The sequence below is a fragment of the Cetorhinus maximus genome, chromosome 15 (assembly GCF_964194155.1).
Source record: "Cetorhinus maximus chromosome 15, sCetMax3.hap1.1, whole genome shotgun sequence".
Taxonomy (NCBI): domain Eukaryota; kingdom Metazoa; phylum Chordata; class Chondrichthyes; order Lamniformes; family Cetorhinidae; genus Cetorhinus; species Cetorhinus maximus.
The window spans coordinates 57,888,320-57,916,220 of record NC_135893.1 but is presented as its reverse complement, the minus strand read 5'-3'; the positions used below and the strand labels follow the sequence as shown (position 1 = coordinate 57,916,220).

Here is a 27,901-nt window from a genome sequence, read left to right as displayed (position 1 = left end):
CCACTTCAGAGCATGAATCCAATAGAAAATAGAAGCAAAGATCTAATAAATATAGGAACAGGAGTAGGCCATTCGGCCCTGAGTCTGTTTCACCGTGGCCTCATTCTTCAACTCTATTTACCCATGACAGAGAGACCTTCTCCTTTGCCCATGTTCCAACACTTAGCACCTGCAATCAGGCAAAAATGAAGGAAATCCAATCCCAGTAGACCTGAACAGTGTTGGTGAGATTCCACATAAGACCCATAACAGAAGACATCACAAATTTAATACTGTAAAGTAACAAACTTTAATTGGCAATAAAGACTAGTCCTTAGAATGAAACATTGGGCTAACTAATGGTCAGCACTAAAATCAGAAGCAGTGCAACACTAAAACCAAGTCAACTCCCTCAGTTCAACAGATATTGGGGTGCTTGAATCATGCATTCTGCAAGTTAAGTGGTATTAAAAGCTGCATGACCCTTTACAATCATCTGAACTATAGTATCAGTTTGTGCACATGGAAAATTCAGAACAGGGCAAAGATTTTTTTGTAAAAAGTGGTATTTACACTTAAATATTGCACCTCCTTTCACGATCATCAGGTCCAAGATCTATAAAGTTATCCAAAACCCATTAAATCAAAACGCTTCACAACTTTTATCTGTTTATACTAATCCAAGTAAGGATTATCAATGATTAGAAACTGCCATTTATTGCCACTCGTGCAAGTATCCTGTACTTTAAACACACAGTATCCTGTACTTTAAACGCTCCCAGGGCAGTTAGAGTAAAGATCCTTGTGCAGTGTCTCATCAAATGCTCCCAGGGCAGATACAATGCTGGTTAGATTGTCCTAAACAATATTTTCCAAATAATTCTGAAAGTGAATGGATGGCACAAGCCACTCAGTCTCTGATGAGAGGTCTACAGGGTTGAGAACTTTCTTTTTAACACCTCAGCCATAAGACACAGCAAACAAGCTGAAAACCTACACAATACAACGTTCATTGAGAAGAGGTTGTATCAAGTGTGAGATATCAATTAGGTTTGAAAATTGTGTTCTATTGTTTCAAAACTCAAGTCTGCTTGCTGTGTAAGGGTGGGGGGAGGAAGTAGAAAAATTGGGTCTAGCTTTGAAGTTACTTAAAAACGCATATCATCTTTTACTCAGTTTAACTGACAATACCTATCCTATCGTGCACACTACCAACTTTGTATTAAGAATGTGGAAACACAGGATAACCCACTGAAGAGGTGCATATGGCACTGGAGAGAAGATCCTTCCACTCCAAAGCATTAAAAATAACCTAAACGTTTTCTTCTCAGTTTCCCATCTGGGGTGCCAGGTAAAGCTGCCATCCACCTGGAACAGCTGGGCTCAATGCAGAAGGGGAAAAAAAGAATTCTCGACAGAGCCGTAATACATCGAGACTCATCCCCTGCCCCCATGTGCTACAGAAACTGAAACCAGTGAAGTGGAAATGGTCATGTAACTTTAAAATGGTACCACATTATGGCAAAAAGTTGAAATCACTTGGCGCACACAATACTATCACATGGGCTCACCCAAATATGGTTTCTTTGTCCAACAAATTAGTGGAAGTACAGTGGGTTCTGCTTAATTGCATAATGTTGGGCCTGGAAAATTTCTTTATGCAATTAACTAGCAAAGCCAGTTACAAATTAAAATGGCAGACAAATAGAATTCACTGTGCACCATTTCCTCTCTGTGCTCTCCCTTCTTCTTGGATCTTGCAAACAAGGCAAGTCAAAACTGCCGTTCAGGCAGCATGCTAAAAAGTAAGGGCGACTGGGGAAACTATTTAAATACAAGGCATCCAACTGTAAAATGACCTGAGAACAGACACGTGATGCGGCTTGTTTATAGAAATAAACATTCCAATTAAGCTTTATATAATGTCAATATAACAGATCCACACACAGATAAGAGGAGCAGGCAGCTGAGGAGTACAAGTAAGTAGAGGCCCACTGTACTGTATTAGAGACACAGCCCTGGATGGACATTGGAAACAAGCCTAGATTGGGAGGTTATCCATGTCACAGCAGATATAATAAAATGCTTCTAGTGCATCGCCTGTGAGTAATTCTGGGTCTTATAGAGCTTCCTGAATAACTTGGAGTTTTCCTTCTTTGAAACTTTTTTTAAATTTGAAGTTCATCGGTAAAGTCAAATTGGACATACCACCTCCAGCTCCTGGTGAGGATCTTCCAGCACATTTTTATGATTCTATTTTTTTATCGTTGTTGGCATCTTCCAAGGTTGGGAAGGGAGAGGGGAGGAAGAATTACAATCCAGTATGTGAAAGTTCCAATTGATCAGTTTTATAGTCCTTTGGTTTCAGTCTATCCTTCACTGCCAGAGGTGGAGGCACATTCAAAAATACTGCCACTTCCCAAGGACTGTATCTTTGATTGCATCAACATACTGTGTAGGCACCCAGTAAACCCAATAGTACGACGCTTCAGTGGGACCCAGCTGAAATGCCTGGAAAGAGAAAAAAAGTGTGAATGAATGGAGATCAGAACTGCAATAGCAACATAACTCTAATCACCAGTGGCACTCTTTACAGTCACAGAAACGACAGGCTTATATTTATACAACATTCCATGTTTTATAAAGCATTTCATAGCACTTTACACACACTGGATTACTGTTGCTGCACTAGAAAATACAGTGCATGGAACATAGGAAATAGGAGCAGAGGAGGCCCCTTGAGCCTGGTCCATCATTCAACTAGATCGTGGCACGATCTTCTACCTTAATGCCATTTTCCCCACACTATCCCCATATCTGATATCTTTTAATATCTAGAAATCTTGCAAATGATTTGCAAAGAGCAAGACTGCACAGAGATCAATATGATGAATGACCAGTTACTTTGCTTTGGTTTCAGGACACAAGGAGAGCTCACTCTTCCTCTTCAAATAATGCTATGGGATCTTTTACCTCCATCTGAACTAAATTCTAATAAACAGGGACCTGTTTAATATCTTAATGGCAATAAAAATAAACTTTCCTCCCGACCTCGCTCAGCTGAAATATCTCTCACACCCACTAAAAAGACCAAGAATCTCTGACCATGCCCGATAACACAATTATGCACTGGAAAAGAAACTAGCATTCTTGGAAGCAACATTCTTCCTTTCCTTCTCCACTCTCCCCTTCATTCTACAATACAATCTAAAGGTTTTTATAACTTAAACTCCGCATTATCTACATACTGCTTCCCGATTTACTCCAGCTCTATTTTCCTGAATCTTGGAGAGGCAGGGGGAGCGACAGAGTGAAGGGGGGGGTGCGAGAGAGTATTGCTCACTCCATCCCATCACGGTGCAGCTGCATTCAGGAGTTGAGGTGGTGGGAGTGTGTTATAGCTTCAGTCAATTGTGGCAATCATGCATGATTTTAAAGTTGCAATGTGGGAACTAAATTATTGTTGCAGACTGGCACTGGCCAGGAATGCAATGTCATTAATTACAGGTTAGCAGACAATGGGTTGGGGTTTCTGACTGAATAAGGCTGCATTGGTGCATGTGCTCCCTAGTGGCTGCTTACAGAATGGCAAAGTGTTACATACATGCCTTTGTCATAATGGGATACAGGGAGACTAAGAGCAGGGATGGCAAGTGCTGGATCATGTGGAAATTGCACTCATTTGCATTGCCCTGTCCAATCACAGTCTCTGTCGCAAATCTAACAACCATTGACTCAGTGTTCTCCCTGTCTTGCGTTCAGCCAAACTGCAAGAAACCTCCACAATCTATTCCACCTCCAAGCCAAGCTTTCATATCCTCTCAACACAAGACAACCTTTTTCCACCTGATTCCATCCTTTTCAGCTTATCCATTGCCAAAATCATCTATGGCTTTGTTCAGCCAGACTCCATTACTTTGGCCTCCCATCTTCTATCCTTTAAAAATGTCAACTCATCCAACTGTGCTGCCAACACCCAATCCAGCATCAAGTCTCACTAAACTCTCAAAACAGCCCTCACCAATATTTACATACACAAATTATTTACAGACCCAAACTCCCTATATCCAGAAATCCTGCCCCCTCCATATTCACCTGGATATGTAGGTCATCAGATCACTACTTAATGACCTCAGTACTCACCATCATGTGATAATCTTCATGTCCTTCAATAGGTTCAGTGATCACATTTTTGATAGAGCCCATTGGAATTTTTTCTGTTCTCTCTGTTAAAAATAAAACAACGGTGATCCACCACAAAATCTTACAGTACTGAACCAGTCAATTCAGCCCATCATGCCTGTGCAGCACTTTGAAAGAATTATCCAATTAGCCCCACTTGCCTACTCTTCCCAATTGCCCTTCATTGCTTCCTTTTCAAATCTATATCCAATTCTCCTCAAAAGGGTGGAGAAAGAAATCAGCCACAATAAAGCCCACCATAAAAGGACACCAGAGAGGAGAACACTGCCAAGGCCTTCCCCTGCAACCTATATATTAGCACCTATTTGCAAATAATAAGGCTGAAGCATTTGCAACCCCCACCAGCCAGAAATGCCAAGTGGATGATCCATCTCAGCCTCCTCCTGAGGGCCCCAGCTCAGTTTGTGTTCTGCCAGAGTCACTGAGCTCCTGACCTCATTACAGCCCTGGTCCAAAAATGGACGAAAGACCTCAGTAATGAGGGGAGGCAAGAGTGATTGTCCTTGACATCAATGCAGCATTCGACTGATTATGCTATCAAGCAGTCCTAGCAAAACTGAAGTCAATGGGAATCAGAGGGAAAACTCTCCACTGGTTGGAGTCAAACCTAACAAAGGAAGATGATTTTGGTTGTGGGAAGTCAATCATCTTAGTCCCAGAACATCATTGGAGGAGTTCCTCAGGGTAGTGCCCTAGGCCCAAACATCTTCAGCTGCTTCACCAATGACCTTCCTATCATAACGTCAGAAGTGGGGATGTTCACTGATTATAGTGAAATGTTCAGCACCATTCCTGACTCCTCAGATACCAAAGCAGCTCATGTCCATGTGCAGCAAGACCTGGACAACATTCAAGCTTGGGCTGATATGTGGAAACTAACATTCGTGCCACACAAGTGCCAGTTAATGACCATCTCCAACAAGAATCTAACTAACTATCTTACCATAAAATTCAATGGCATTACCATAGCTGAATCCCCCATCAACAACATCTTGGGGGTTTCCACTGACCAGAAACTGGACTGGACATATAAATGCTGTGGTTACAAGAGCAGGTCAGAGGTTGCGAATTCTAGAGAGTAACTCATCTTCTGACTCCCCAAAGCTTGTCCACCATCTACAAGGCACAAGCCAGGAGTGAGATGGAATACTACCCACTTGCCTGGATGAGTGCAGCTCCAACAACACAAGAAGTTTAACACCATCCAGGACAAAGCAGCCCGCTTGTTCGACATCCCATTTATCACCTTCAACATTCAGTCCTTACACGACTGATGCACAGTGGTAGCAGTGTGTACCATCTACAAGATGCACTGCAGCAACTAACCAAGACTCCTTCGACAGCATCTTCCAAATCAGCAACTCTACCACCTAGAAGGACAAAGGCAGCAAGTGCACAGGAACACCAAAACTTGCAAGTTGCCCTCCAAGCCACACACCAACCTGACTTGGAACTATATCAGCATTCTTCACTGTCAGAGTCAAAATCCTGGAACTCCCTAACAGCACTGTGGGTATACTTACACCACATTGATTGCAGCAGTTCAAGGCGATGGCTCACCACAACCTTCTAAAAGGCAATAAATGTTGGCCTAGCCAGCAACATACATCCAGTGAACAAATAAATTAAAAAACAGGATGGCACCCCTCCCTCAGTCTGAACGAACCAGGGTCCTTCCTCTGTGACTGTCACCGTCTCCGACTTACCCCACATGGATTTCAACTGAAGTTTCATCCCTCATGTTTCGTACCCACCCAGGATTACAGGTATCACCGGGACAAACAACACTCCCCGGACTGCTGTTCTCGTCGCATCCTGAGATCCATACTCAGGGCCATGCGCCGCCATATGAACACACTTGACCTCTCCCTCCAGCAGCACCGATGCACCCTATTTCTAAGCTGCCCGTGCCCCCAGTTCCATTTTATTCTTCGTCTCATCCGACGCCTCAACATGAAACTTTGTCTCTTTCTTTCAGGTGCAAAGGAACGCAAGCTCCAACAACTCATCGACGCCAACGCCCATTCAGGACCCTCCACCCCTGCCCGCCCCTCTGTCCCCATCCTGTCTTCCAATCCCAGCCCCGGCTGTGTATTCACCATACCCCCTGACCTTCCTCTCTCTGATGCTGAACATTCAGTGCTCAGCAAAGGACTCAGTTTCATACCCTTACGCCCTCATCTCAATGAATTTCGGGTTCAGCACGATGCTGAACTCTTCTTCAGCCGCCTTCCTCTCCGTGCTCACTTCTTTGGGCAGAAGTCCTCTCCCCGTTCAACGGATCCTTTTACCCGCCTCCAATATTCTCCCTCCACCTGGACTCCTCCCTCTGGATTCTTACCTTCTCTTGATCTTTTCATCGAGAGCTGTCAGCATGACATCAGTCATCTCAATTTCTCTGCTCCTCTCGCCCACTCTAACCACCCTCTCTCTGAACTTGCTGCACTCCATTCTCTCAGGTCCAACCCTGACATTGTCATCAAACCTGCTGACAAGGGTGGTGCTGTTGTTGTCTGGCGCACTGACCTCTACCTCAGAGGCTGAGCGTCAACTCGCAGACACTTACTCCTACCTCCCCCTGGACCATGACCCCACCACGGAACATCAAGCCATTGTTTCCAGGACTGTTACTGACCTCATCTCCTCTGGAGATCTTCCTTCCACAGCTTCCAACCTCAGTCTCCCAATCTCGGACGGCCCGCTTCTACCTCCTACCCAAAATCCACAAACAGGACTGTCCCGGCAGACCGATCCTGTCAGCCTGTTCCTGCCCCACGGAACTCATTTCTTGCTATCTTGACTCCATTCTCTCTCCCCTTATCCAGTCCCTTCCCACCTACATCCGTGATTCCACTGACATCCTACATCATATCAACAATTTCCAGTTCCCTGGCCCCAACCACCTCCTCTTCACCATGGATGTCCAATCCCTCTACACGTCCATTCCCCACCGGGATGGTCTGAGGGCTCTCCGCTTCTTTCTCGAACAGAGGCCCGAACAATTCCCATCCACCACTACTCTCCTCTGTCTGGCTGAACTTGTTCTCACACTGAACAATTTCTCCTTAAACTCCTCTCACTTCCTCCAAATAAAAGGTGTGGCTATGGGTACCTGCATGGGCCCCAGTTATGCCTGTCTCTTTATGGGGTATGTGGAACATTCCTTGTTCCAATCCTACTCCAGCCCCCTCCCACAACTCTTTCTCCAGTACATCGATGATTGCTTCGGTGCTGCTTCATGCTCTTGTCTGGACCTGGAAAAATTTATTAATTTTGCTTCCAATTTCTACCCCTCCATTTTCACATGGTCCATCTCTGACACTTCACTTCCCTTCCTTGACCTGTCTCAATTTCTGGTGATAGACTGTCTACCAACATTCATTACAAGCCTACCGACTCCCACAGCTACCTCGACTACAGCTCCTCATACCCCGCTTCCTGCAAGGGCTTCATCCCATTCTCTCAGTTCCTTTGCCTCCGTCGCATCTGTTCTGATGATGCCACTTTCAAAAACAGTTCCTCTGACATGTCTTCCTTCTTCCTTAACCAAGGTTTTCCACCCATGGTGGTTGACAGGGCTCTCAACCGTATCCGTCCCATCTCCCGCGCATCCGCCCTCACACTTCCTCTCCCTCCCAGAACCGTGATAGTGTCCCCCTTATCCTCACTTATCACCCCACCAGCCTCCGCATTCAAAGGATCATGCTCCGCCATTTCCGCCAACTCCAGCATGATGCCACCACCAAACACATCTTCCCTTCACCCCCCCTTGGTGGCATTCCGCAGGGATCGTTCCCTCCGGGACACCCTGGTCCACTCCTCCATCACCCCCAACATCTCAACCCCCTCCCATGGCACCTTCCCACGCAACCACAGAAGGTGCAACACCTGCCCCTTTACTTCCCCTCTCCTCACCGTCCAAGGGCCCAAACACTCCTTTCAAGCAAAGCAGCATTTCACATGCACTTCCCTCAATTTAGTCTACTGCATTCGCTGCTCCCAGTGCAGTCTCCTCTACATTGGAGAGACCAAACGCAGACTGGGTGACCGCTTTGCGGAACACCTTCGGTCTGTCCGCAAGCATTACCCAGACCTCCCTGTCGCTTGCCATTTCAACACTCCACCCTGCTGTCATGCCCACATGTCCTTCCTTGGCCTGCTGCATTGTTCCAGTGAAGCTCAACGCAAACTGGAGGGACAGCACCTCATCTTCCGACTAGGCACTTTACAGCCTTCCGGACTGAATATTGAGTTCAACAATTTTAGATCATGAATTCTCTCCTCCATCCCCACCCCCTTTCCGATCCCCCTTTTTTCCAATAATTTATATAAATTTTTATTTTCCCACCTATTTCCATTATTTTTAAATGTATTTCCATCCATTGTTTTATCTCTACCTTTTAGCCTATTTCGATCCCTTCCCCCCCACCCCACCCCCACTAGGGCTATCTGCACCTTGCTCGTCCTGCTTTCTACCCTTAATGTCACCTATTAGCACATTCCTTAGATAATATCACCTTCAACACCTCTTTGTCCTTTTGTCTATGACATCTTTTGGCAATCTCCACCTATTACTGTATCCTGCCTTCCATTCTTAATTAGCACTTTTCTTAGATAATATCACCACCTTCAACACCTCTTTGATCCTTATGTCTGTGACATCTTTTGATTATCTGCTCCTATCACTGCTTGCTCATCTCCACAATCATCCCACCCTCAACTTCTCTCTCCCCCCGCACCCCCACCTTAGACCGGCTTATATTTCACCTTCCTCCTAACTATACTCAGTTCTGCCGAAGGCTCATGAAGACTCGAAACGTTAACTGATTTCTTCTCCACCGATGCTGCCAGACCTGCTGAGTTTTTCCAGGTAATTCTGTTTTTGTTCCACCTATTACTGGCCCTCTATCCAGCTGTATTTGTCCCACCCACCCCTTAAAACCAGCTTATATTTCACCTCTCTTCTATTTTTCCTTAGTTCTGTTGAAGAGTCACACGGACTCGAAACGTTAACTGTATTCCTCTCCGCAGATGCTGTCAGGCCTGCTGAGTTTTTCCAGGTATTTTTATTTTTGTTGTGAACCTGCAAGTGTTATTCCTCATACAGTGGGTTACAAAGAATGTGATCAATGATTCAAAAGCACATACTCACCCTTTGTTCCAATCCAGAGCTGGTCCTGCTCCAGTTTGAAGGTCAATCTTACTTTTCCACTTGACTTGTTATACATGCCAGATAACGGTACACTCGGTAAGCGTTCCTGTGGAGAGTTCAGAGTCATCAGTCATTAACACAGCAGTGAGCAGAGACAAATAATCAAGACCTCAGCCACTTGAGGGGTCAAGACAATGGATTGCCTGACTGCCACCATTACCTTCAGAACAAAGGTTTCAGGTTAACTGAGGTCTTTATGGGGGGGGGGGGTGGGGGAGGGTGCCAAATTGCACCTAAACACGAATTGACAGTATCATTTAAATAGTCTTCAAGGGCAGCTACTGCAAATTAAACTGTCACATTGATACAATACAGGCTACTTCGTAATGGAGGATAAGTGTAGAGGGAACATTACTCTATCTAGCTTGAGTGTTTCATGGAGCTTCAAGCAAGCTTTACTCAGTATCCAACCCATACTGTACCTGCCTTTGCAATGCATGATGAGACAGCTTTGCTCTGCATGGGGTCAGAGTTTTATTCGCAATAAAAGATCACTGATCACGGTAGGGCAATTTCTTGTCGAGTGGCTTTGTTCTGTTTGCAACCTTCCTTAATCCAGGATTTTCAGAAGGCCTTATACAAATCATCAACAGAAACTCAGCTTCTCACTGCGACCAGGAACACTCATGGACTGCAGCACTGGCTCTTGGGGTCTTTTGCATCAACTGAAGAGAGGTGCGACTTTACATCTCATCATGGTACTTTCAGCAGCCCAACACTCCCTCAGTACTGCACTAGACAGTCAGCTTGGATATTTATGTTCAAGTCTACGGAGTGGGATTTGAGCCCATAATCTTCTGACTCAAGAAAGGCAGCGATACCCACAAGTGTGACAGCTGACAGGCAGAAACACCATGGAACCTTCACAAAGCACAGCAAACACCAAAAGCAGCCACTTACCTTAACACCTTTGATCGATGGCATGACGTCCTCTGGTTTTCCTTTGTCTAATACTTTCCTGTGTTGCTAGAAGAAAAAAAATCAAAGAAACTACAGAATCCAAGGGCACATGATGAACAAACTCATTAGGAACTCTCATCTAAAAATGTTCTCCCAGTAATAGAATGTTCATGTTTCACTGCATCTGCATTTAACAGGACTCCCTCCTGTGAACTGCAGGAACACCAACTTATAGAACTAGGAAAGGTCTACCTGATCAATCCTAAAGTACAACAATTGCACCCTATACTGTCTCTCAAACAATACCTAAAATTAAAAATTACTATTGAACTATTATTGAGATTCAGCAGCATGCAGTTAAGGAGGCAAATGGTGAGTTGGCCTTCATTGCAAAAGGATTTGTGTGCAGGAACAAGGATGCCTTAATGCAGCCATACAGGGCCTTGGTGAGACTTCACTTGGAGTATTGTGTGCAGTTCTGGTCTCCTTACCTAAGAAAGGATATACTTGCCATAAAGGGAGTACAGTGAAGGTTCACCAGACTGATTCCTGGGATGGCAGGATTGTAGTGAGGAAGTATTGGGTCAACTAGGCCAGTACTCGCTGGAGTTTAGAAGAATGAGGACGACAGATTGGATGCAGGGATGATGTTCTAGACCCGCCAACCAGAGGAAACAAGGGGTCACAATCTCGTACATTCCAATGAGAAAGAAAAATTCCAAGGGGAGGGCTCACTATCCATGGTTAATTAAAAAAGTTAAAGATAGTATCAAACTTAAAAGAAAAAGCATATAATTACGCAAAGACGAGTGGCAGGTCAGAAGATTGGAAAGAATATAAAGAATAGCAAAGAACAAGAAGATTAATAAGGAGGGGAAATTAGAGTATGAGAGAAGTCTAGCTAGCAATATAAAGACGGATAGTAAGAGTTTCTATAGATACTTGGAGAAAAGAGATAAAGTGAGTGTTGGGCTTATAGATTGTGTGTCTGGGGAATTGATAATGGAAAGTAAGGAGATGGCGGATAAATTGAACAGGTATTTTGCTTCGATTTTCATTAGAGGACAGAAGTAACATCCCGAAAATAGCTGTATATCAGGAAATGGAAGGGAGGAACTCGGGAAAATCACCAGGGAAGTTGTGTTGAGCAAATTATTAGGGCTGTGGGCTGACAAAACCCCAGGTCCAGATGGATTTCACCCTAAAGGTCTTGAAAAGAAGTGGCTAGTGTGATAGTTGATGCACTGGTTTTAATTTTCCAAAATTCCCTAGATTTGGGGAAGGCTCCATTAGATTGGAAAGTAGCAAATATAACTCCTTTATTCAAAAAGGGAGGGAAATAGAAAGCAGGAAACTACAGTTAGCCTAACATCTGTCATAGCAAAAATGTTAGAAGCTATTATTAAAAGGTGATATAGCACAGCACTTAAAAAATTCAAGGCAATCATGGTTTGTGAAAGGGAAATCATGTTTAACCAATTTATTGGAGTTCTTTCAAGGAATCACATGTGCTATACTTAGAATTCCAGAAGGCATTTGATAAATTGCCACATCAAAGGTTATTGCAGAAAATAAAAGCTCATGGTGTAGGGGATAACATATTGGCATGGATAGAAGATTGCTTCCTACAGGAAGCAGAGTTGGCATAAATGGGTCTTTTTCTGGTTGACAGAATGTGATGAGTGGTGTGCCACAGGGGTCAGTGCTGGGGACTCAACTGTTTACAATTTATATAAATGACTTGGATGAAGGGACCATAGGAATGGTTGCTAACCTTGCCGACAACACAAAGATAGAACGGAAAGTAAATTGTGAACAGGATGTAAGGAGGCTATAAAGGGACATAGGTTAAGTGAGTGGGCAAAGATCTGGCGAATAGAGTATGTGAGCAATTGTGAAATTGTTCATTTTGGCATGAAGAATAAAAATTACCTAAATGGTGAGAGATTGCAGAGCTGAGATTCAGAGGGATCTGGATGTCCTAGTGCACGAATCACAAAAGGTTAATATGCAGGTAATTAGGAAAGCAAATAGAATAGTTGAGGGGGGAACTAATTACACAAGGTGGTTATACTTCAGTTGTACAGGGCACTGGTGAGACCACATCTGGAGTATTGTGTACAGTACTGGTTTCATTAAAGAAAGATGTAAATACATCAGAAGTTCAGAGAAAGTTTACTGGACTAATACCAAGAATGGGCAGGTTGTCTTATGAGGAAAGGTTGGACAGCTTAGGCTTGTATCCACTGGAATTTAGAAGAGTAAGAGGCAACTTGATTGAAACAAAAGATCCTGAGGTTCTCGACAGGGTGGATGTGGAGAGGATGTTTCTTCTTGTGGGAGAATCTAGAGCTAGGGGTCACTGTTTAAAAATAATGGGTTGAGAGTCTTTGGAACTCTTCCTCAAAAGGCGGTGGAAGCAGAGTCTTTGAATATTTTTAAGCCAGAGCTAGATAGATTCTTTATTAACAAGGGGGTGAAAGGTTATCAGGGTTAGGCAGGAATGTGGGATTGAAGTTACAATCAGATCATGATCTTATTGAATGGCAGAGCAGATTCATAATTCACATGTTTGTATGTAGGATATGGGGTAGGCCATTTAGGACCGAGATGAGGAGAAACTTCATCACACAGAGGGCGGTAAACCTGTGGAATTCTCTACCACAGAAAGCTGTGGAGGCCAAGTCACAATATATTTGAGGAGGAAATAGATAGATTTCTAGACACTATAAGGCATCAAGGGTTATGCAGAGAGAGTGGGAGTATGATGTTGAGATCGATGATCAGCCATAATGATACTGAACAGCGGAACAGGCTCGAAGGGTCGAATGACCCACCCCTGCTCCTATTTTCTATGTTCCTATGAACTCCCTCTCCAGTTCTCCACACCATCATCCCTGTGCAGTCTGCTCCACTTGTTCACCTTCCTTCCTCTGAGCTGAGTCTGTGCCACAGCCACAGAGCTTGTGCTTTGAGGTTCAGTTTATTGATGCCCCTTACAAATAAAAGCCTTCAATAAAAAAAAACTTCCACTGAGCCATCTTTCCAGTTATGTAAACATTCTTGTTGGAAGCAAACATGCACTGTTTTATTCACAGGCAGAGTACACAAGTAAGGACAGCATTCATACTATAGAGTTTAATTGGATTTTGTTGGGTTCCCTGTTCTAATTACTCCCCACCCAATGCAGGCAAGGGGGTGAAGCACAGGAAAGAGGGCAAAATTTTGCAAAACTTGGAAGTACAGTGAACTGCGAGGAGGATAGTGATAGACTTCAAGGGGACATAAACAGGCTGGTAGAATGGGTGGATATGTGGCAGATGAAATTTAATGCAAAGTAGTGAGAAGAGATTTATTTTGGTAGGAAGTACAAGAAAGGCGATATAAAATAAAGGATACATTTCTAAAAGGGTGCAAAAGTCGAAGGACGTGGGAGTGTATGTGCACAAATCTTTAAATTGGCAGGGCAGGTTGAGAGAGAGAGATTAATAAACCATACAAGATCCTGAGCTTTATAAATAGAAACTGGAGTATAAAAACAAGTTACAGTGAACTTTTATAAAATAGGTTCGGCCTCAACTGGAGTAGTGTCCAATTCTGGACAAGACACTTTAGGAAGGCTGAAGACATTGGAGAGGGTGCAAAGCCTTGGCTTACGTGGACAGATTGGTGAAGCTAGGACTGTACTCCTTCGAGAATGGGGAGGACAAGAGGAGATTTGATAGTGGCGTTCAAAATCATGAGGGTTCTGGACAGAGTGGATAGGGAGAAACTATTCCAATTGGCAGATGGGTCAAGAACCAGAAGGGACTATTCTAAGGTGAATGGTAAAAGAACCAAGGCGACACGAGGAAAACTTCTTTTCTAATATACAGTGTAAGTTTAGGAAATGAAATGCACTACCAGAGCATGGTGGAGGCAGATCCAAGAGAGGCCTTCAAAAGGGAATTGGGCAATTATTTGAAGTGAAAAAAATTGTAGGGCTACAGAAAAAGGGTGGAGAATGGGACGAGCTGAGTAGCTCTTGCAAAAAGCTGACGCAGACATGAAGGGCCAAATGGCCTCCTTCTATGCTGTAACCATTCTATGAAAAAGTTTTTTCCCTTTATTTCATTGGATGGAAAGTTAAACTTTCAATCACCCACCCACTGGCTACTTAAACCATGGCCAAACCTATGGTTGAAAACAGGGAGAGGAGGACAAAGCACACAATGAGCAGCCAGAATAATACAGGACACCTGTCTAAGCTCTCATGGACTTTGAGCAACTGTGCCTTCACTGGGCACTGGAAGGGACTGCAGTCTGGCATAGGACAGGGAGATCTCTCAGGTTCATTCAATGTTTGTAAACCCAACCAAAGGGATCAGCTCTCCTCCCACTGCCTCAGCAAGAGTCACCACAGTCAGTCAGCTAGGTGACCAATGCCACCGAGCCTCAGCAGATCCTCTTTGTCAGAGTGGCTGGCTGCACAAGGCTATGAGAGATGGTGGCACCAAAGCAACATAAAAACTCAAGTGTACTATGGCATGGAGGACAGGGAGATAATTAAGCCTCATTTGCTTTCCCAAAAGGCGGAGAGCCAATTGAAATTTTGTTGGGCAAGGGAGTCATGGGAAATGGAGCAAAGGTGGTAAATGGAGCAAAGGTGGTAAATGGGATAGAGTTACAGATCAGCTATGATCTGACTGAATGGACTTGATGGGGTGAAGGGGTTGCCCCCACTGCTGTGGAACAGGCTCGAGAGGCTGAATGATCTCCTGCTCACATGTTACCCAATGCTGATATCTGTAAATAAGGTCTTTACCTTTTGTCTACATAGGGGTTCTTTTTTAGGCTCTTCAGCTTTGGCCTCTTGTTGTACCACCTCCTTTGGTGTGTTTACTGCTAGAACATCATTAATTGTCGATCCGATCACCATTATTTTTGCACCATTTGTGACTTTAATTTCGCGTAAAGTTTTATCTTCTTGGAGCAGACCCTTGTACATGACTTTCTGCATTGCAGGAGTGAGACCTGACAAGAGGAAGGAAAGTGTTGATCTTAGTCCAGTCCTTAAAAAAAAAATCAGGATTATATGTTCATTACTATTACGGCTAGTGACATGGATCAGTGTCTGTGAAAGTTTAAGATCAACGCAAATGAGAAAATCAGTGTGAAGTCTCTCCCCAACCACTCCTTACAATGATTAATCCTTTCCCAAGTCACCCTACATCATTCATACCTGGTAGGAGATGGTCCCGAGACCCTTTACTGAGAAACTGTGTAATCAGAAAGGTACATAAGGCAGGGTGCCTCTCCCCTTTGTCACACAGAACAAATTAGGAGCCCACTGTGTTTGAGGAATTTGGGGTGGGGGAGGTGAGGAAACATGGGCAGAATGACTGCTGTAAAACAGCACAGCACGAAATACAGGGGCTGCCATCTGTGGCTGTAGACCTTTATGAACCAGAACAGCAATTTTGCCTCAATCTTTCCCCCCTACCCTGAAGACACCGGAGTCCTGTTCGATAGAGTCCACTAAACCCGGCTTTGGTCAACATCACCGCAACTATAGAGACTCTATAATTACAATTTCCCACACTGTTCATCAAATATCTCCAGGGCAGGTACAGCGCTAGACATAGAACAAAGCTCCCTCTACACTGTACTATCATACACTCAAGAGAGGAGCTACTGCACAGGTTTGATACAAAGCAAACACTCCCTGGCAAGGTACACAGTAAAGCTCCCTCTACAGTATTCTCCCCAGCATCAGAATAATACCTCCAACACTAATATTTCCATTTCCCTTAATAGTGACTTAAGGTCTTAGAGTAAGACTGGGAATATAGCAAATTAATACAAAAGTATCAACATTTTGAACTATACATGTGTCAAACATTTGCATCATTACTGCTCCAATTTTTTATGTCACAGAAAAAAACCCCTTCAGCACAAATAAGAATGAAAAACACGAATGGACCACTCAGCAAGCCACTGGTTTATTTATATAGTGGCAATCAAACTTAATTAACAGTTTAGCATGCTAAAAATTACTGAACAAGTTGGATTTTCAAGGTGGAAGGGACTGAAGACTACACGGTGTCAGGGACCAGCAGGAGAAACTGAAATGCTGTAATACGAGTTTCCTGCCACTCGAGAGGAATTTTTTCCCCCGTTTGTAAGAAATGGGGCGTCCCTAGGGAATTCGGGAGAAACTTCTTTACCTAGAGAATGGTGAGAATGTGGAACTCATTACTGCATGGAATGTTCAATGGAAATAGCATTCATTACAGCCTTGGTTCAAACATGGACAAAAGAGCTGAACTCCAGAGGTGAGGTGAGAGTGACTGCCTTGACATCAAGGAAGCATTTGACCAAGTGTGGCATCAAGGAGCCCTAGCAAAACTAGAGGCAATGGGAATCAGGGGGAAACTCTCTGCTGGTTGGAGTCATAACTGCCACAAAGGAAGGTGGCTGTGGTTGTTCGAGGTCAATCATCTCAGTTCCAGGACATCACTGCAGGAGTTCCTCAGGGCAGTGCCCTAGGCCCAACCATCTTCAGCTGCTTTATCAATGACCTTCCTTCCATCATAAGGTCAGAAGTGGGGATGTTCGCTGATGATTGCACCATGTTCAGCATCATTTGCGACTCGTCAGGTACTGAAGCAGTCCATCTCCAGATGCAGCAAGACCTGGACAATATCCAGGCTTGGGCTGATGTGTGGCACAAATGTTAATTGCCACTTAAGTGCCAGGCAATGACCATCTCCAACAAGAGAGAATCTAACCATCACCCCATGACATTCAATGGCATTACCATCACTGAATCCCCCACTATCAACATCCTGGGGTTGACCAGAAACAGAACTGGACTAGCCATAGAGATACTGTGGCTACAAGAGAAATCAGAAGTGAGTAACAACTCCTGACTCCTCAAAGCCTGTCCACCATCTACAAAGCACAAGTGAGGAGTGTGATGGAATACTCTCCACTTGCCCGGATGTGTGCAGCTCCAACAACACTCAAGAAGCTTAACACCATCCTGGACAAAGCAACCCACTTGATTGGCACCCCTTCCACAAACATTCACTCCCTCCACCATCGAACAAACAGTGGCAGCAGTGTTTACCATCTACAAGATGCACTGCAGAAACTCACCAAAGCTCCTTAGGCAGCACCTTCCAAGCCCACGACCACTAGCATCTAGAAAGACAAGGGCAGCAGATACGTGGGAACACCACCACCTGGAAGTCCCCCACCAAGCCACTCACCACCCTGAAATGGAAATATATCGCTGTTCCTTCACTGTCGCTGAGTCAAAATCCTGGAACTCCCTCCCTAACAGCACCGCAGGTATACCTACACCACAAACTACCCTCCCCCCGCCAGTAAAACACACCTGTGAGCGAGTGAATTTTCTCTTTCAAATTGGCTCCTGTACTATCCAGTGGAACTTTCAGATCATATTTGTTTTTGTTCCAAATAATTTTCAGGTCTACCATTTCCTTCCCCACATCTGACTCCCCACCATTGCTGACTGAAGTTTGAGGGAGTGCATTCTCATTCTCCATTTGCTCGGTCAGTAAGGTTCGAGCGTCCCCTTCACCGGCAGTCCCACAGCTTGGTTTCTCTTTCTGAACGTTTATGTCTGTGCAAGTCTCTGTTTCCATTCCACCAGTGTCTGCCCCTGAAAATAAGCATTGAAGAAAACTCTTAAGGTTAATTATCTGAGTAGCAGGATTTATAATTTATCTAGAAAATATTAAAAATTTTATGCACATTTCCCATCCACAGAACCTTATTTCTCCAGAGTTACTTTTTGTGTTAACATTCTCCTATTAGAAATTCCTACATGCCCACTTATAATGGGAACAGCCTATGTAAACATGCTCCCATTATTGGTCACGCTATAATACCCCAGCCTTGCATCTCCCAAATATTGAGCTTTTACTACAGAAAAATTCTTCTCCACCAACTACTTTTTTTGCATGTCAAGTTACCAATTAAATTAAACAATAGATAAAAATAAGGACAGAATGAATGACTAAGAAGTCCGCTGCATTACATCCGTGCCCCAGTCTAATACCTCAGTCACAGCTTCAATCCCATGAGAGATCAAATATTTTACATTTTTCAATCCAACCACTTCATCCCCACCATCATTCCCAAAAAAAAAAACAGCAAGTCAGTTTTTGTGTAGCAGCATTGGTTAACAATAATCAGCTGCCAGGCCATTAGCAGGTCCAGGACAAAGGTCTCCGACATGCCTCTTTCTTCATCCAACTTACCTCCAAAAACAGCCAAGATCAAAAATTCAGCAGGTTTGGGAGCAAAAGATCCACAAGTACATAGTGGGATCCTGCCACCACTCAGCCTACAGGGAACAGAAAGCACCTGGTGTAGGTACAGAACTTCCCGGTGAAGCTTATACAATGTAAAGTTCCTTCTCAGGAGGAGATACTAGGCCAATTCACTATTAAGCCAATATATTTTTAAGCCGTTGTATGCACTTGCTATCTACAGAACATTTGTCAGTTTTGAATGATAAAGTACTATTTAAACTTGTCACTAATTATAACCTCATCAATGGCAATGTAGTTTTCTTTTGCGTCAACCAGCCCCTGCAGCAAAACTCTTTTCATTGCAACTAGCTCTACTGATCCACTTCCTAAATTGGTTTAAATTTTTCTATTTAACTCAAATCAAAGTGTAAAAATGATAAAATGTAGGACTTTGAATTTTATCTACATGCCCAGGCCCTGTTATCCTCAGGTCTCTAGCCCTGCTTAACCTGGTCTCAATAGCCCATTGCAGAAAGTTTAAACATTTTGAATTTCTAACAGATGATTTACTGTAAAACAAACCTATCAATTGGTGCAGAAAGTGCCTGTGGTATTAAACGAACCTTGTTCCATACGACAGAGACATTCAGCCTCAAATGAAAAAAGCATAAGATGTTGAAGAACAAAATAACAAACAGCCTGCCAACTACACAATACAACTTATGATACATCAGTCCTTTGGTACTCAGCTCCAGAAAACACCAAACTGAAAGAGCTCAATGTCGACAGAAATGACAAGTGTTTCTTTCCACAGTGCTGAAGATTCCTCATCCAATTCAGTACAAGAAAAAAAAGAATTGGAGCATAAAGTAACATTTGCACCACATAAGTGCCAGGCAATGACCATCTCCAACAAGAGAGAATCTAACCATTACCCCTTGACATTCAATGGCATTACCATTGCTGAATCCCCCACTATCTACATCCTGGGGGGGTTACCATTGACCAGAAACTGAACTGGACTAGCCATATAAATACTGTTGCTACAAAAGCAGGTCAGAGGCTTGGAACCCTCCCAAAGCCTGGTCCATCATCTACAAGGCACAAGTGTGATGGAATATTCTCCACTTGGACAAGGGCAGCAGATGCATAGGAACACCACCACCTGGAAGTTCCTCTCCAAGCCACACACCAACCTGACTTGGAAATATATCGCTGCTCCTTCACTGTCACTGAGTCAAAATCCTGGAACTCCCTCCCTAATAGCACTGTGGATGTACCTACAGCACATGGACTGCAGCGGTTCAAGACGAAAGCTCACCACTACCATCTCAAGGGCAATTAGGGATGGACAATAAATGCTGGCCTAGTCAGCAACACCCACAGCCCATGAGTGAATAAAAAATTATTTTTTAAATGTAGAGCAGATTGTCCAGTGGCAAATGGGGCAGGGGCTTCAACAGTCAGCCTTGCAGATCAGAATCCATCCTATAAGGTCAAGGAAGTGAGTTTCTAATTGGCCACAGTGCCTCAACGCTTTTGCTAGGCATCATCAGGTATGGCACGTTTGGAACACTAGTATCACCTAGTGCTCCAGTGTTATGTTGGCAGAAGTATCATATTCATACAAGGTATTAAGAGACCCAATCACACAACTTGATGAAAATTGGAGTGTTTTTTGGTTTGCTCGACTGACCCACATACATCCCTCAGCTAAAACCTATCACAGACCAGTCAGGCTTTCAATTCAATGTTATTTACCAGAGTAGAATGGCTGCTCTACATGTTTAACAGTCACTAAGTAATTAATGAAATGAAAACCCCTTTCAACATTTCAATTACTTGACAGTTACTGTGCAAAGCAGGATTTCTTTTGATTGCTATCCAACAGAACACATACTGGACAGAGTGCGCGCACTTGAAGACAGAATCAGGTACAGCTGTGATAATTCCCACAGAGGGATAGCCTGCTGATGCACACTTAATAAGTGGCCTGTATAAAGTATTATTGGGCAAAGATAGACAGTGCTCACCCCTTCAATCCCCTGCAGACAGCTCTCAAATACAATCTACCTCCTAATATGCAATGCTTACACGTGAATCTAATCCAGTAGCACCAAGCAAGGAGACATCGTCTATTGAAAAAATTCTGCTGATCACTTCCAAATAGCAGAGAACTGTTGCTCTCCGTGAGCTGAAAATATTCACTCAGACTTTCTTTCCTGTTTAAACAAAATAAAAACTTATTTAGTTCTAGGAACAAATGGTTAATGAACTTCCTTAAGCATCAAGAGGAAAGTGGCAGTGGCAGCAGAGCACAGGAGGGGAGGGTAATTTTCTCTCTCAAGTCGTTGGGCAACAAACTTGTGTAAGATTTCTGAGCACAATTTTTAACATACTTATAAATCAATTTTTGACTTAAAGTAGGAAAGGGGGAGTTTTGCGCAAATGTGCATGTACTACAAGGGGAAATGAAGGCCCGTGTTTATAAAGTACTTTACCACATCTCTCAAAACACTTTAAAAACTTCACACAAATCATTTATTTTGATGTGAAGTGACTTATTCAAAGAAAAATAGTTTATTTTACTTTAAGATAGTAGCACTTTCCTCGGTCAAGGTAGCTGTGGGTTCAAGCCTCACTTCAGGACGTCAGCTCATTATCTTGGCTGACATGTCAGTGCAGTCCTGACAGGACACTGTGTTGTTGGAGGTCTGTGTGTCACATGAGTTATTAAACTGAGGGCCTTTCCATGCGCTTGGGTGAAAATTATAGATCGCCATCAACATTTGAAGAGGTGCAGGGATTAAGTGGCTTTAAATGGCTGAAGTGGTGGATCTTTTAAAATTCTCATCTGTGTGTTTAACTATGGCCTCATGACTCCCTCTAATTTCCAGCCCTACAACCCACCAAGATCTTTGCTCTACTCCAATTCTGGCCAACGAAACATCAGATTTCAATCACCCCAGCATTAGGCAGTTGAAGACATGACTGCCGTGTCCCAAGTTCAGAATTTTCTCCCTATTTTTTGAAGGCACAGTGTAAACCGTATCCATTTGACCAAGCTTTGTCTGCTGCCCTAATGTCTCTGTATGTGGCTTGGCGTCAAAATCCATCTGATAATTGCTCCAGTGAAGAGCCTTGGGACCTTTACTGTTAGCGGCGCAATATGAATGCAAGTTGTTGTCCTGGTGGATGTCAGCTTTTGGGGTGGGGGGAGAAGAGAGAGTCCTTCAGGACTGCAATAATTGGGTGCCAAGAGGTACTTTGCTCTTTGTCTTTTGAAAGGTTTGGGTCAAAGCTTCTGTTATCTCCCTCATCGTTTTTGCTCCACATTTTGGAAACTCAGGTATCTGGGCTCAGAGCCATTTCCATTTTTGCATTCAGCCATTTTTTCCAGAATTACTTCCCCATCCTATCAGATTGCTCCCATCCTCCCCGATATCCTTCCGTTTCCACAGTCTTATAAAAAGCAAAGCAAAGTTCTCATTCATTTCCTCCTCTCATTCATCCTCCAATCTGTCCTGCCCATTATTCTTTCACATGTTTGTAAATTTTTCACCATTCCCCTTTGTTCTTAGTTAGTCTTTCAGATTTGCTCACTATTTTTGTTATGTAAATTGATTAGCCCTAGATTTGTCACAAGCCTCTTCCCATTTTTCTAATCAAGTAACTCCAGTTTCTGTCACATCACCTTCATGGGTTATGGCAATACATCCAGTCTATAGACTGATCTATCTTCCCTGGTTTGAGCATTTCCTGTTGCCTTATCTGCCAAGTTTTATCTGGGCTACTTCACTTCTAACCCCATTGAAATTGATAAAAGTAAAGAACTGCGGATGCTGGAAATCCAAAACAAAAACAGAAACAGAAATACCTGGAAAAACTCAGCAGGTCTGGCAGCATCGGCGGAGAAAAGCACAGTTGACGTTTCCAGTCCTCATGACTGTTGAAGGGTCATGAGGACTCGAAACGTCAACTGTGCTCTTCTCCGCCGATGCTGCCAGACCTGCTGAGTTTTTCCAGGTATTTCTGTTTCTCCCATTGAAATTGGCTTTTGTTTCTCAGTTCAGTACTTTTAACAATTTCAAATTATATCAAACATAATTTTATGGTCATTATTCCCTTATCTAGTCACTCTCCTTTGCTTCCTAGACTCACTAGAACTATACCCCACCCATAACTTTTGTCCTGTACCATCATTCCTTTTGTCATTTAATTTTTCCTGCCTTCGATTCTGTTACAGGCCTTCCTTCCCTTTTGTTCTTCCCTTCCTCCTTTCCCCATCACTTTAATTTCTTAAAATCTGTAACATCCTTTTCCAGTTCTGAGTTACAATATTAACTGTTTCTCTGTTCACAAACACTGTCTGGCCTGCTGAATATTTCCGGCATTTAGTTTTTATACCTCATTGTTTTGGGCTCGACACACACACACCTAGGAAACAATTTTGAACACATTGCAGAGCTCGTCACTTGCATTAATCTAACCCAAGTTGACTTTTGAATAACCATTCCTTTCCTATTCTCCTTGCGCTTTCTTTTCTATTTCTCAAAGCATTGCCAGTGAGGCCACTTGACCCAGTTCTGTTCTGATGAAGGGTGCCCATTCTGTACATAACACTTCTGCCCAAGGATTCAGAAATTTACCCCCCAACCCTTTACACCATCTCACCAGCCATTCATCTCTTTTATATTTATATTAACCAGCAGGCAATCCTAGGATTGCCCCCTGGAAACCCTGCCTTTCAGAACAACCCAACTGCTGCAAGTTCCCTTGCAGGTCTCCAATTCTATTGTTACATAGATTTATTCTAATGTGAATCATGACTTTGGGTTGTTCTCCTGACTTTTCCAAAATTATTTTGCCTTGGAGGGTATCAACATAAAAATACCATAATAGTTGGACTAGATATACCAGGGGTAATGCTATTAAAGAATCATTCACCTCTGAAATACACTACAACAGAACATGCAGGAAGTCTGGATTCACTACAGACCTATCAAAAGGGAGTCTCAGTTGAGGGCATCTCAAGTTACAGAAGTAAGGTGGGGGGCAGCGTGGGGTGATAAGAGAAAATTAGTGACCTGTATCAATAACAACAATGCAGGCTTCTGGTATTTCCCCAGGAATTTCTCTCGTTTTCTGCCTCTGTATGATGCTGCAAAGTGCACGGGCAATGGCACAAGTAGGCTGCATCCATATCTGATGGAGACAGGCTGGACAGACCACTTGGTCTTTTCCATTAGCAAAGTTGATTTTTCCCATGGTTGTCCTCATGGGTATCCAGCATTAACACACCCTCAAAAAATCTTCATAATCTCTGCCTACTCTCCCCTTTCCCCAATGGACAGCAATCCATTCTTCATGCTCATTAATCCCAGTGAACTGACCACCTTCTGGCACGTGTGCTCAAGGAAGCCTCACAGAAGTGACAATGTTCTCAACTTCAAACCTTAAGCTTGACAGCAAGCATCCAATGACATTTGCTGCACTTGTATGCGCATATAGCATGTGAATTGCTAAGAACGATATAGTCTGAGTTTCATCTAGTCATCATCCCTATAGCTGCAAAATACAATGCTAAGGAGTTGGGGGCTAATTATAACAATCAATCCCTATGAATTAGTTGGAAACAGACCCAGACATGAGGAGAGGAAAACCTCAGTTCCTCTCTGAGCCAGCTACCAAAGTTTCCCAGTTTTGGGAACCGTTGGCTCAAATACATCTGCTCCTTCCAAGCAACCTACACATGCTGCAAATTACTCATACATGTATCCCAAAATATATCAAATTTATCTAAACTCTAACTGTTACTATCAGTTCCCTTGGGAGCCTGTTCAATAGATTTAAAATATTCTGAATCTCCCAGACGATGCAGGTACCAAGATCACAGAAAGATAGTAAAGGAAGAAAAGTGGAAGTGGTGTTGATTAAGGAGAGCATTGCAATGCTGGAGAATGAGGATTTCCCAGAGGGGTCAAAGACAGAATCAATTTGACTAGAGCTGAGGAACCTTAAAAAGGTGCAATTACATTGCTTGCTGTAGTCAATAGGCTGCCAACTAGCAAGAAGGATGTAGAGGAACAGGTCTGCAAGGAAATTAAGTGAGGTACAAAACTTATAGAGTAGTTATAATGGAGGACTTTAGTTATCTGAATATAGACTGTAATAGTTGGTAGTGTAGCGGGCAGAGAGAGACAAAAGTTCCTAGAGAGTGTTCAAAAGAATTTTCCACAGCAGTATGTGTCCAGCGCAATGAGAAAGGAGGCACTGCTTTCTTGGAAATGAGGTGGGCAAGCAGATCAAGTGTCGGAGGGAGAACATTTAGAGGACAGTGATTATTGTACCATAAGGCTTAGAATGGCTATGGAAAAGGACAAAGAACAATCCAGAGTAAGAATAATTAACTGGGGGAAAGCCAACTTCAATGGGTTAAGAATGGATCTGGACGAATAAATTGAGCCAAAGGTTGGCAGGAAAAACGGTAGCTGAACAATAGGCTACATTCAAAGAAGAGATGGTTTAGGCACAGTAAAGGTATATTCCCGCAAAATGGAAGGTAGGGCAAACAAATTCAGAGCTCCTTGGAAGACAAAGGAGTTAGAAATTAAGATAAGAAAAGAGTGTGTTTAAGATAGATGTCAGGTAGAAAACAATTAAGAACCAGGCTGAACACAGAAATCTCAGAGGGGAGGTTTAAAAAAAACACAAGAGAAGCAAAGATGGCATATGAAAAGAGACTGGTAGCTAACATAAAAGGGAATCCCAAAGGCTTCTGTTGGCATATAAATAGTTAAATGGTAGTTAAAAAAAGTAGGGCTGATTAGAGACAGAAAAGGGGATTTACACATGGATGAGAGGGGTTTTAAATATATACTTTGCACCTGTCTTTAAAAAGGAAGGAGATGCTACTCAGGCCATGGTGAAAGAGGAGGAAATTCAGTCACTAGAAGGGTTTAAAATTGCAAAGGGGAGGTATTGGATAGGTTATCTGTACTTAAAGTTGACAAGACACCGGGACCAAATGAGATGCATCCGAGGATACTAAGGGGAGAGTGGAAAGAGCAGATGCACTGGCCATAAATTTTGAGTCTTCCTTAGGCTGAGGAGTGGTGCCAGAGGACGGAGAATTGCAAACATTACACCCTTGATCAAAAAAGGGAGTAAAGATAAGCCCAACAACTACAGGCTGGTCAGTTTAACTTTGGTGCTGGGGAAACTTCTAGAAACTATAATTCTGGACAGAATTAATAGTCATATGGATAAATAGGGATTAATTAAGGACAGCCAGCAAGGATCCCTTGAGGGAAAATTATGTATAACTGGAGATTTTCAAAGAGGGAAGAGAAAGGGTTGGTGAGGGAAATGCTGTTGATGTGGTATACGTGGACTTGCAAAAGACATTTGAAACAGTGCCACACAACAGCAAAGTTGTAGCTCATGGAATAAGAGACACAGTAACAACACGGATACAAAATTGGCTGAGTGACAGGAAACAGACTAATGATTAATGGATGTTTTTCGGGCTGGAGGAAGGTTTGTAGTGCAGTTCCCAGGGGTCGGTATTGGGACCCTTGCTTTCCTGATATATATTAACGATCTAGACCTTGGTGTACAGAAAACAATTTCAAAATTTGCAGGCAATGCAAAACTTGGAAGTATTGTAAACTGTGAGGACAGTGTAGAACTTCAAAAGGACATAGCCAAGTTGGTGGAATGGGTGGATAGGTTTGCAGATGAAATTCAATGCACAGAAATGTGACGTGATACATTTCAGTGGGAAGAACATGGAGAGAGACAGTATAAAATAAAGGGTACTGCTCGAAAGGAGGTGCAGGAGCAGAGGGGCCTGGATGTAAATGTGCATTAGTCATTAAACATGGCAGGACAGTTTGAGAGAGCAGTTAATAAAGCATATAGGCCAGGCTTCATAAATAGGGGCATAGAGTACAGAGCAAAAAGGTTATGTTGAATTTGTACAAAACACTAGTTAGACCTCAGCTCCAGTATGGAGTCCATTCTGGGTACCGCCTTTTAGGAAGGATGTTAAAGCATTGGAAAGAGTGCAGAAAAGATTCATGAGAATGGTACCAGGGACGAGGAACTTTAGTTGTGAAGATAGATTGGAGAAGTTATGACTGCTTTCCTTGAAGAGGGCCGAGAGGTGATTTGATAGAAGTGTTCAAAGTCATAAGGGACCCAGACAGAGTAAATAGGGGGAGGGTGTTCACACTCGTGAAAAGATCATGAACAAGGACGCACAGATTTAAAGTAATTGGCAAAAGAAGCAAAAGCGATACGTGAAGAAACTTTTTCCCATAGCAAGTGCTTAGGGTCTGGAATGCACAGAGTGAAGGCAGGTTCAATTAAGGCATTTGAGAAGGAATTAAATGATTATTTGAAAAGAAACAATTGGCAGGGTTACAAGGGAGAAGGTCTTCACACCCCCGTCTCCAGCCGCCATTCTGCCTCCACCCTCCCCCCCAAAACCCAGTCTCCAGCCACCACCCCACCCCCCCCCACCCCAGTATCCATCCCCTTGCACCCCAATCTCCAGCACCCATCCCCCCACCCCTGTCTCCAGTTCCCAACCACCCCTTGCCCTTGCATCCCGGTCTCTAACCCCCACCCAGATGCACCCGTCTCCAGCATCCCCTCCCCTCAGGCCCCCGGTCTCCAATACCCACCCCAGCCCCCTTGCACCCCAGTCTCCAACACCCTCCCTGCCACACCCTTGTTTCTGGGTCCCCTTCATCACACACCTTGGTCTACAGCACCCCCCCACCCTTGCACCCCAGGACCCACCTCCCCAACCACCCCGACTGCAGCACCCTCTGCCCCTTTGCACCCTGGTCCCCAGCACCCACCCCACCTCCTTGCACCCCCATCTCCAGCAAACACCACTCCCCGTTGCTTGCACCCCAGTCTCCAAGCCACGCCACTCCACTTGCACTGAGGTCTGCAGCACCACCACCCCTCCCCCACTCTAGTCTCCAGCCACCCCCTGTCCCCTCTTGCACCCCGGTCTCCAGCCTCCTGCCCCCTCCCCCCACTTGCACCCCGGTCTCCTGCTCACCCCTCTCCCCTTGTATTTTAGTACCTTGACCTCACTGGGCCTTAGCTCCCCGTTCAAAGATTGTCCAGTAACAAGATGTTCCCTGCACTGAGGTTTTCGGTCAATAGCAACGACCGGTCCAGCTGGGAGATCAGTGTCCTGCTCTGACTATACCAAAACCCCAAGCTCGGCGTTCAGTCCTAACCGCTACCTACCGTCCCGAGCCGCCATCGTTCTCCGTCACAGCCCTGGGCCCGCTGGGAGCGCGTTGACAACTTCCGTTTC

At 43.8% G+C, this 27,901-nt stretch overlaps 1 protein-coding gene across 3 annotated transcripts; it reads right to left on the bottom strand.

The window, feature by feature from the left end:
* Positions 1 to 265: 265 nt before the first annotated feature.
* ubfd1 (ubiquitin family domain containing 1) lies at positions 266 to 27,901 on the bottom strand. Of its 3 annotated transcripts, none has more exons than XM_078558449.1 (7): positions 27,832 to 27,901; positions 17,676 to 17,963; positions 15,099 to 15,307; positions 10,295 to 10,360; positions 9,335 to 9,440; positions 4,123 to 4,205; positions 266 to 2,490 (listed from the first exon to the last, which is right to left on the bottom strand). In XM_078558449.1, exons 1-7 carry the CDS (start codon positions 27,845 to 27,847, stop codon positions 2,380 to 2,382), a joined length of 879 nt encoding a protein of 292 aa, XP_078414575.1. In that variant the 5' UTR covers positions 27,848 to 27,901; the 3' UTR covers positions 266 to 2,379. The 3 variants fall into 3 exon arrangements, with proteins under 3 accessions (XP_078414575.1, XP_078414577.1, XP_078414576.1); XM_078558451.1 differs by lacking the exon at positions 27,832 to 27,901 and adding an exon at positions 27,662 to 27,802; XM_078558450.1 differs by lacking the exon at positions 27,832 to 27,901 and adding an exon at positions 19,141 to 19,210.

Bases quoted from the DNA above. Each gene is read 5' to 3' on its own strand.
- ubfd1 (XM_078558449.1), bottom strand. The intron at 9,441-10,294 runs GTAAGTGGCTGC...AACTCTCCACAG, and splicing joins CATCGATCAAAGGTGTTAAG to GAACGCTTACCGAGTGTACC. The intron at 2,491-4,122 runs GTGAGTACTGAG...TTCTCTTTCCAG, and splicing joins ATGAAGATTATCACATGATG to GCATTTCAGCTGGGTCCCAC.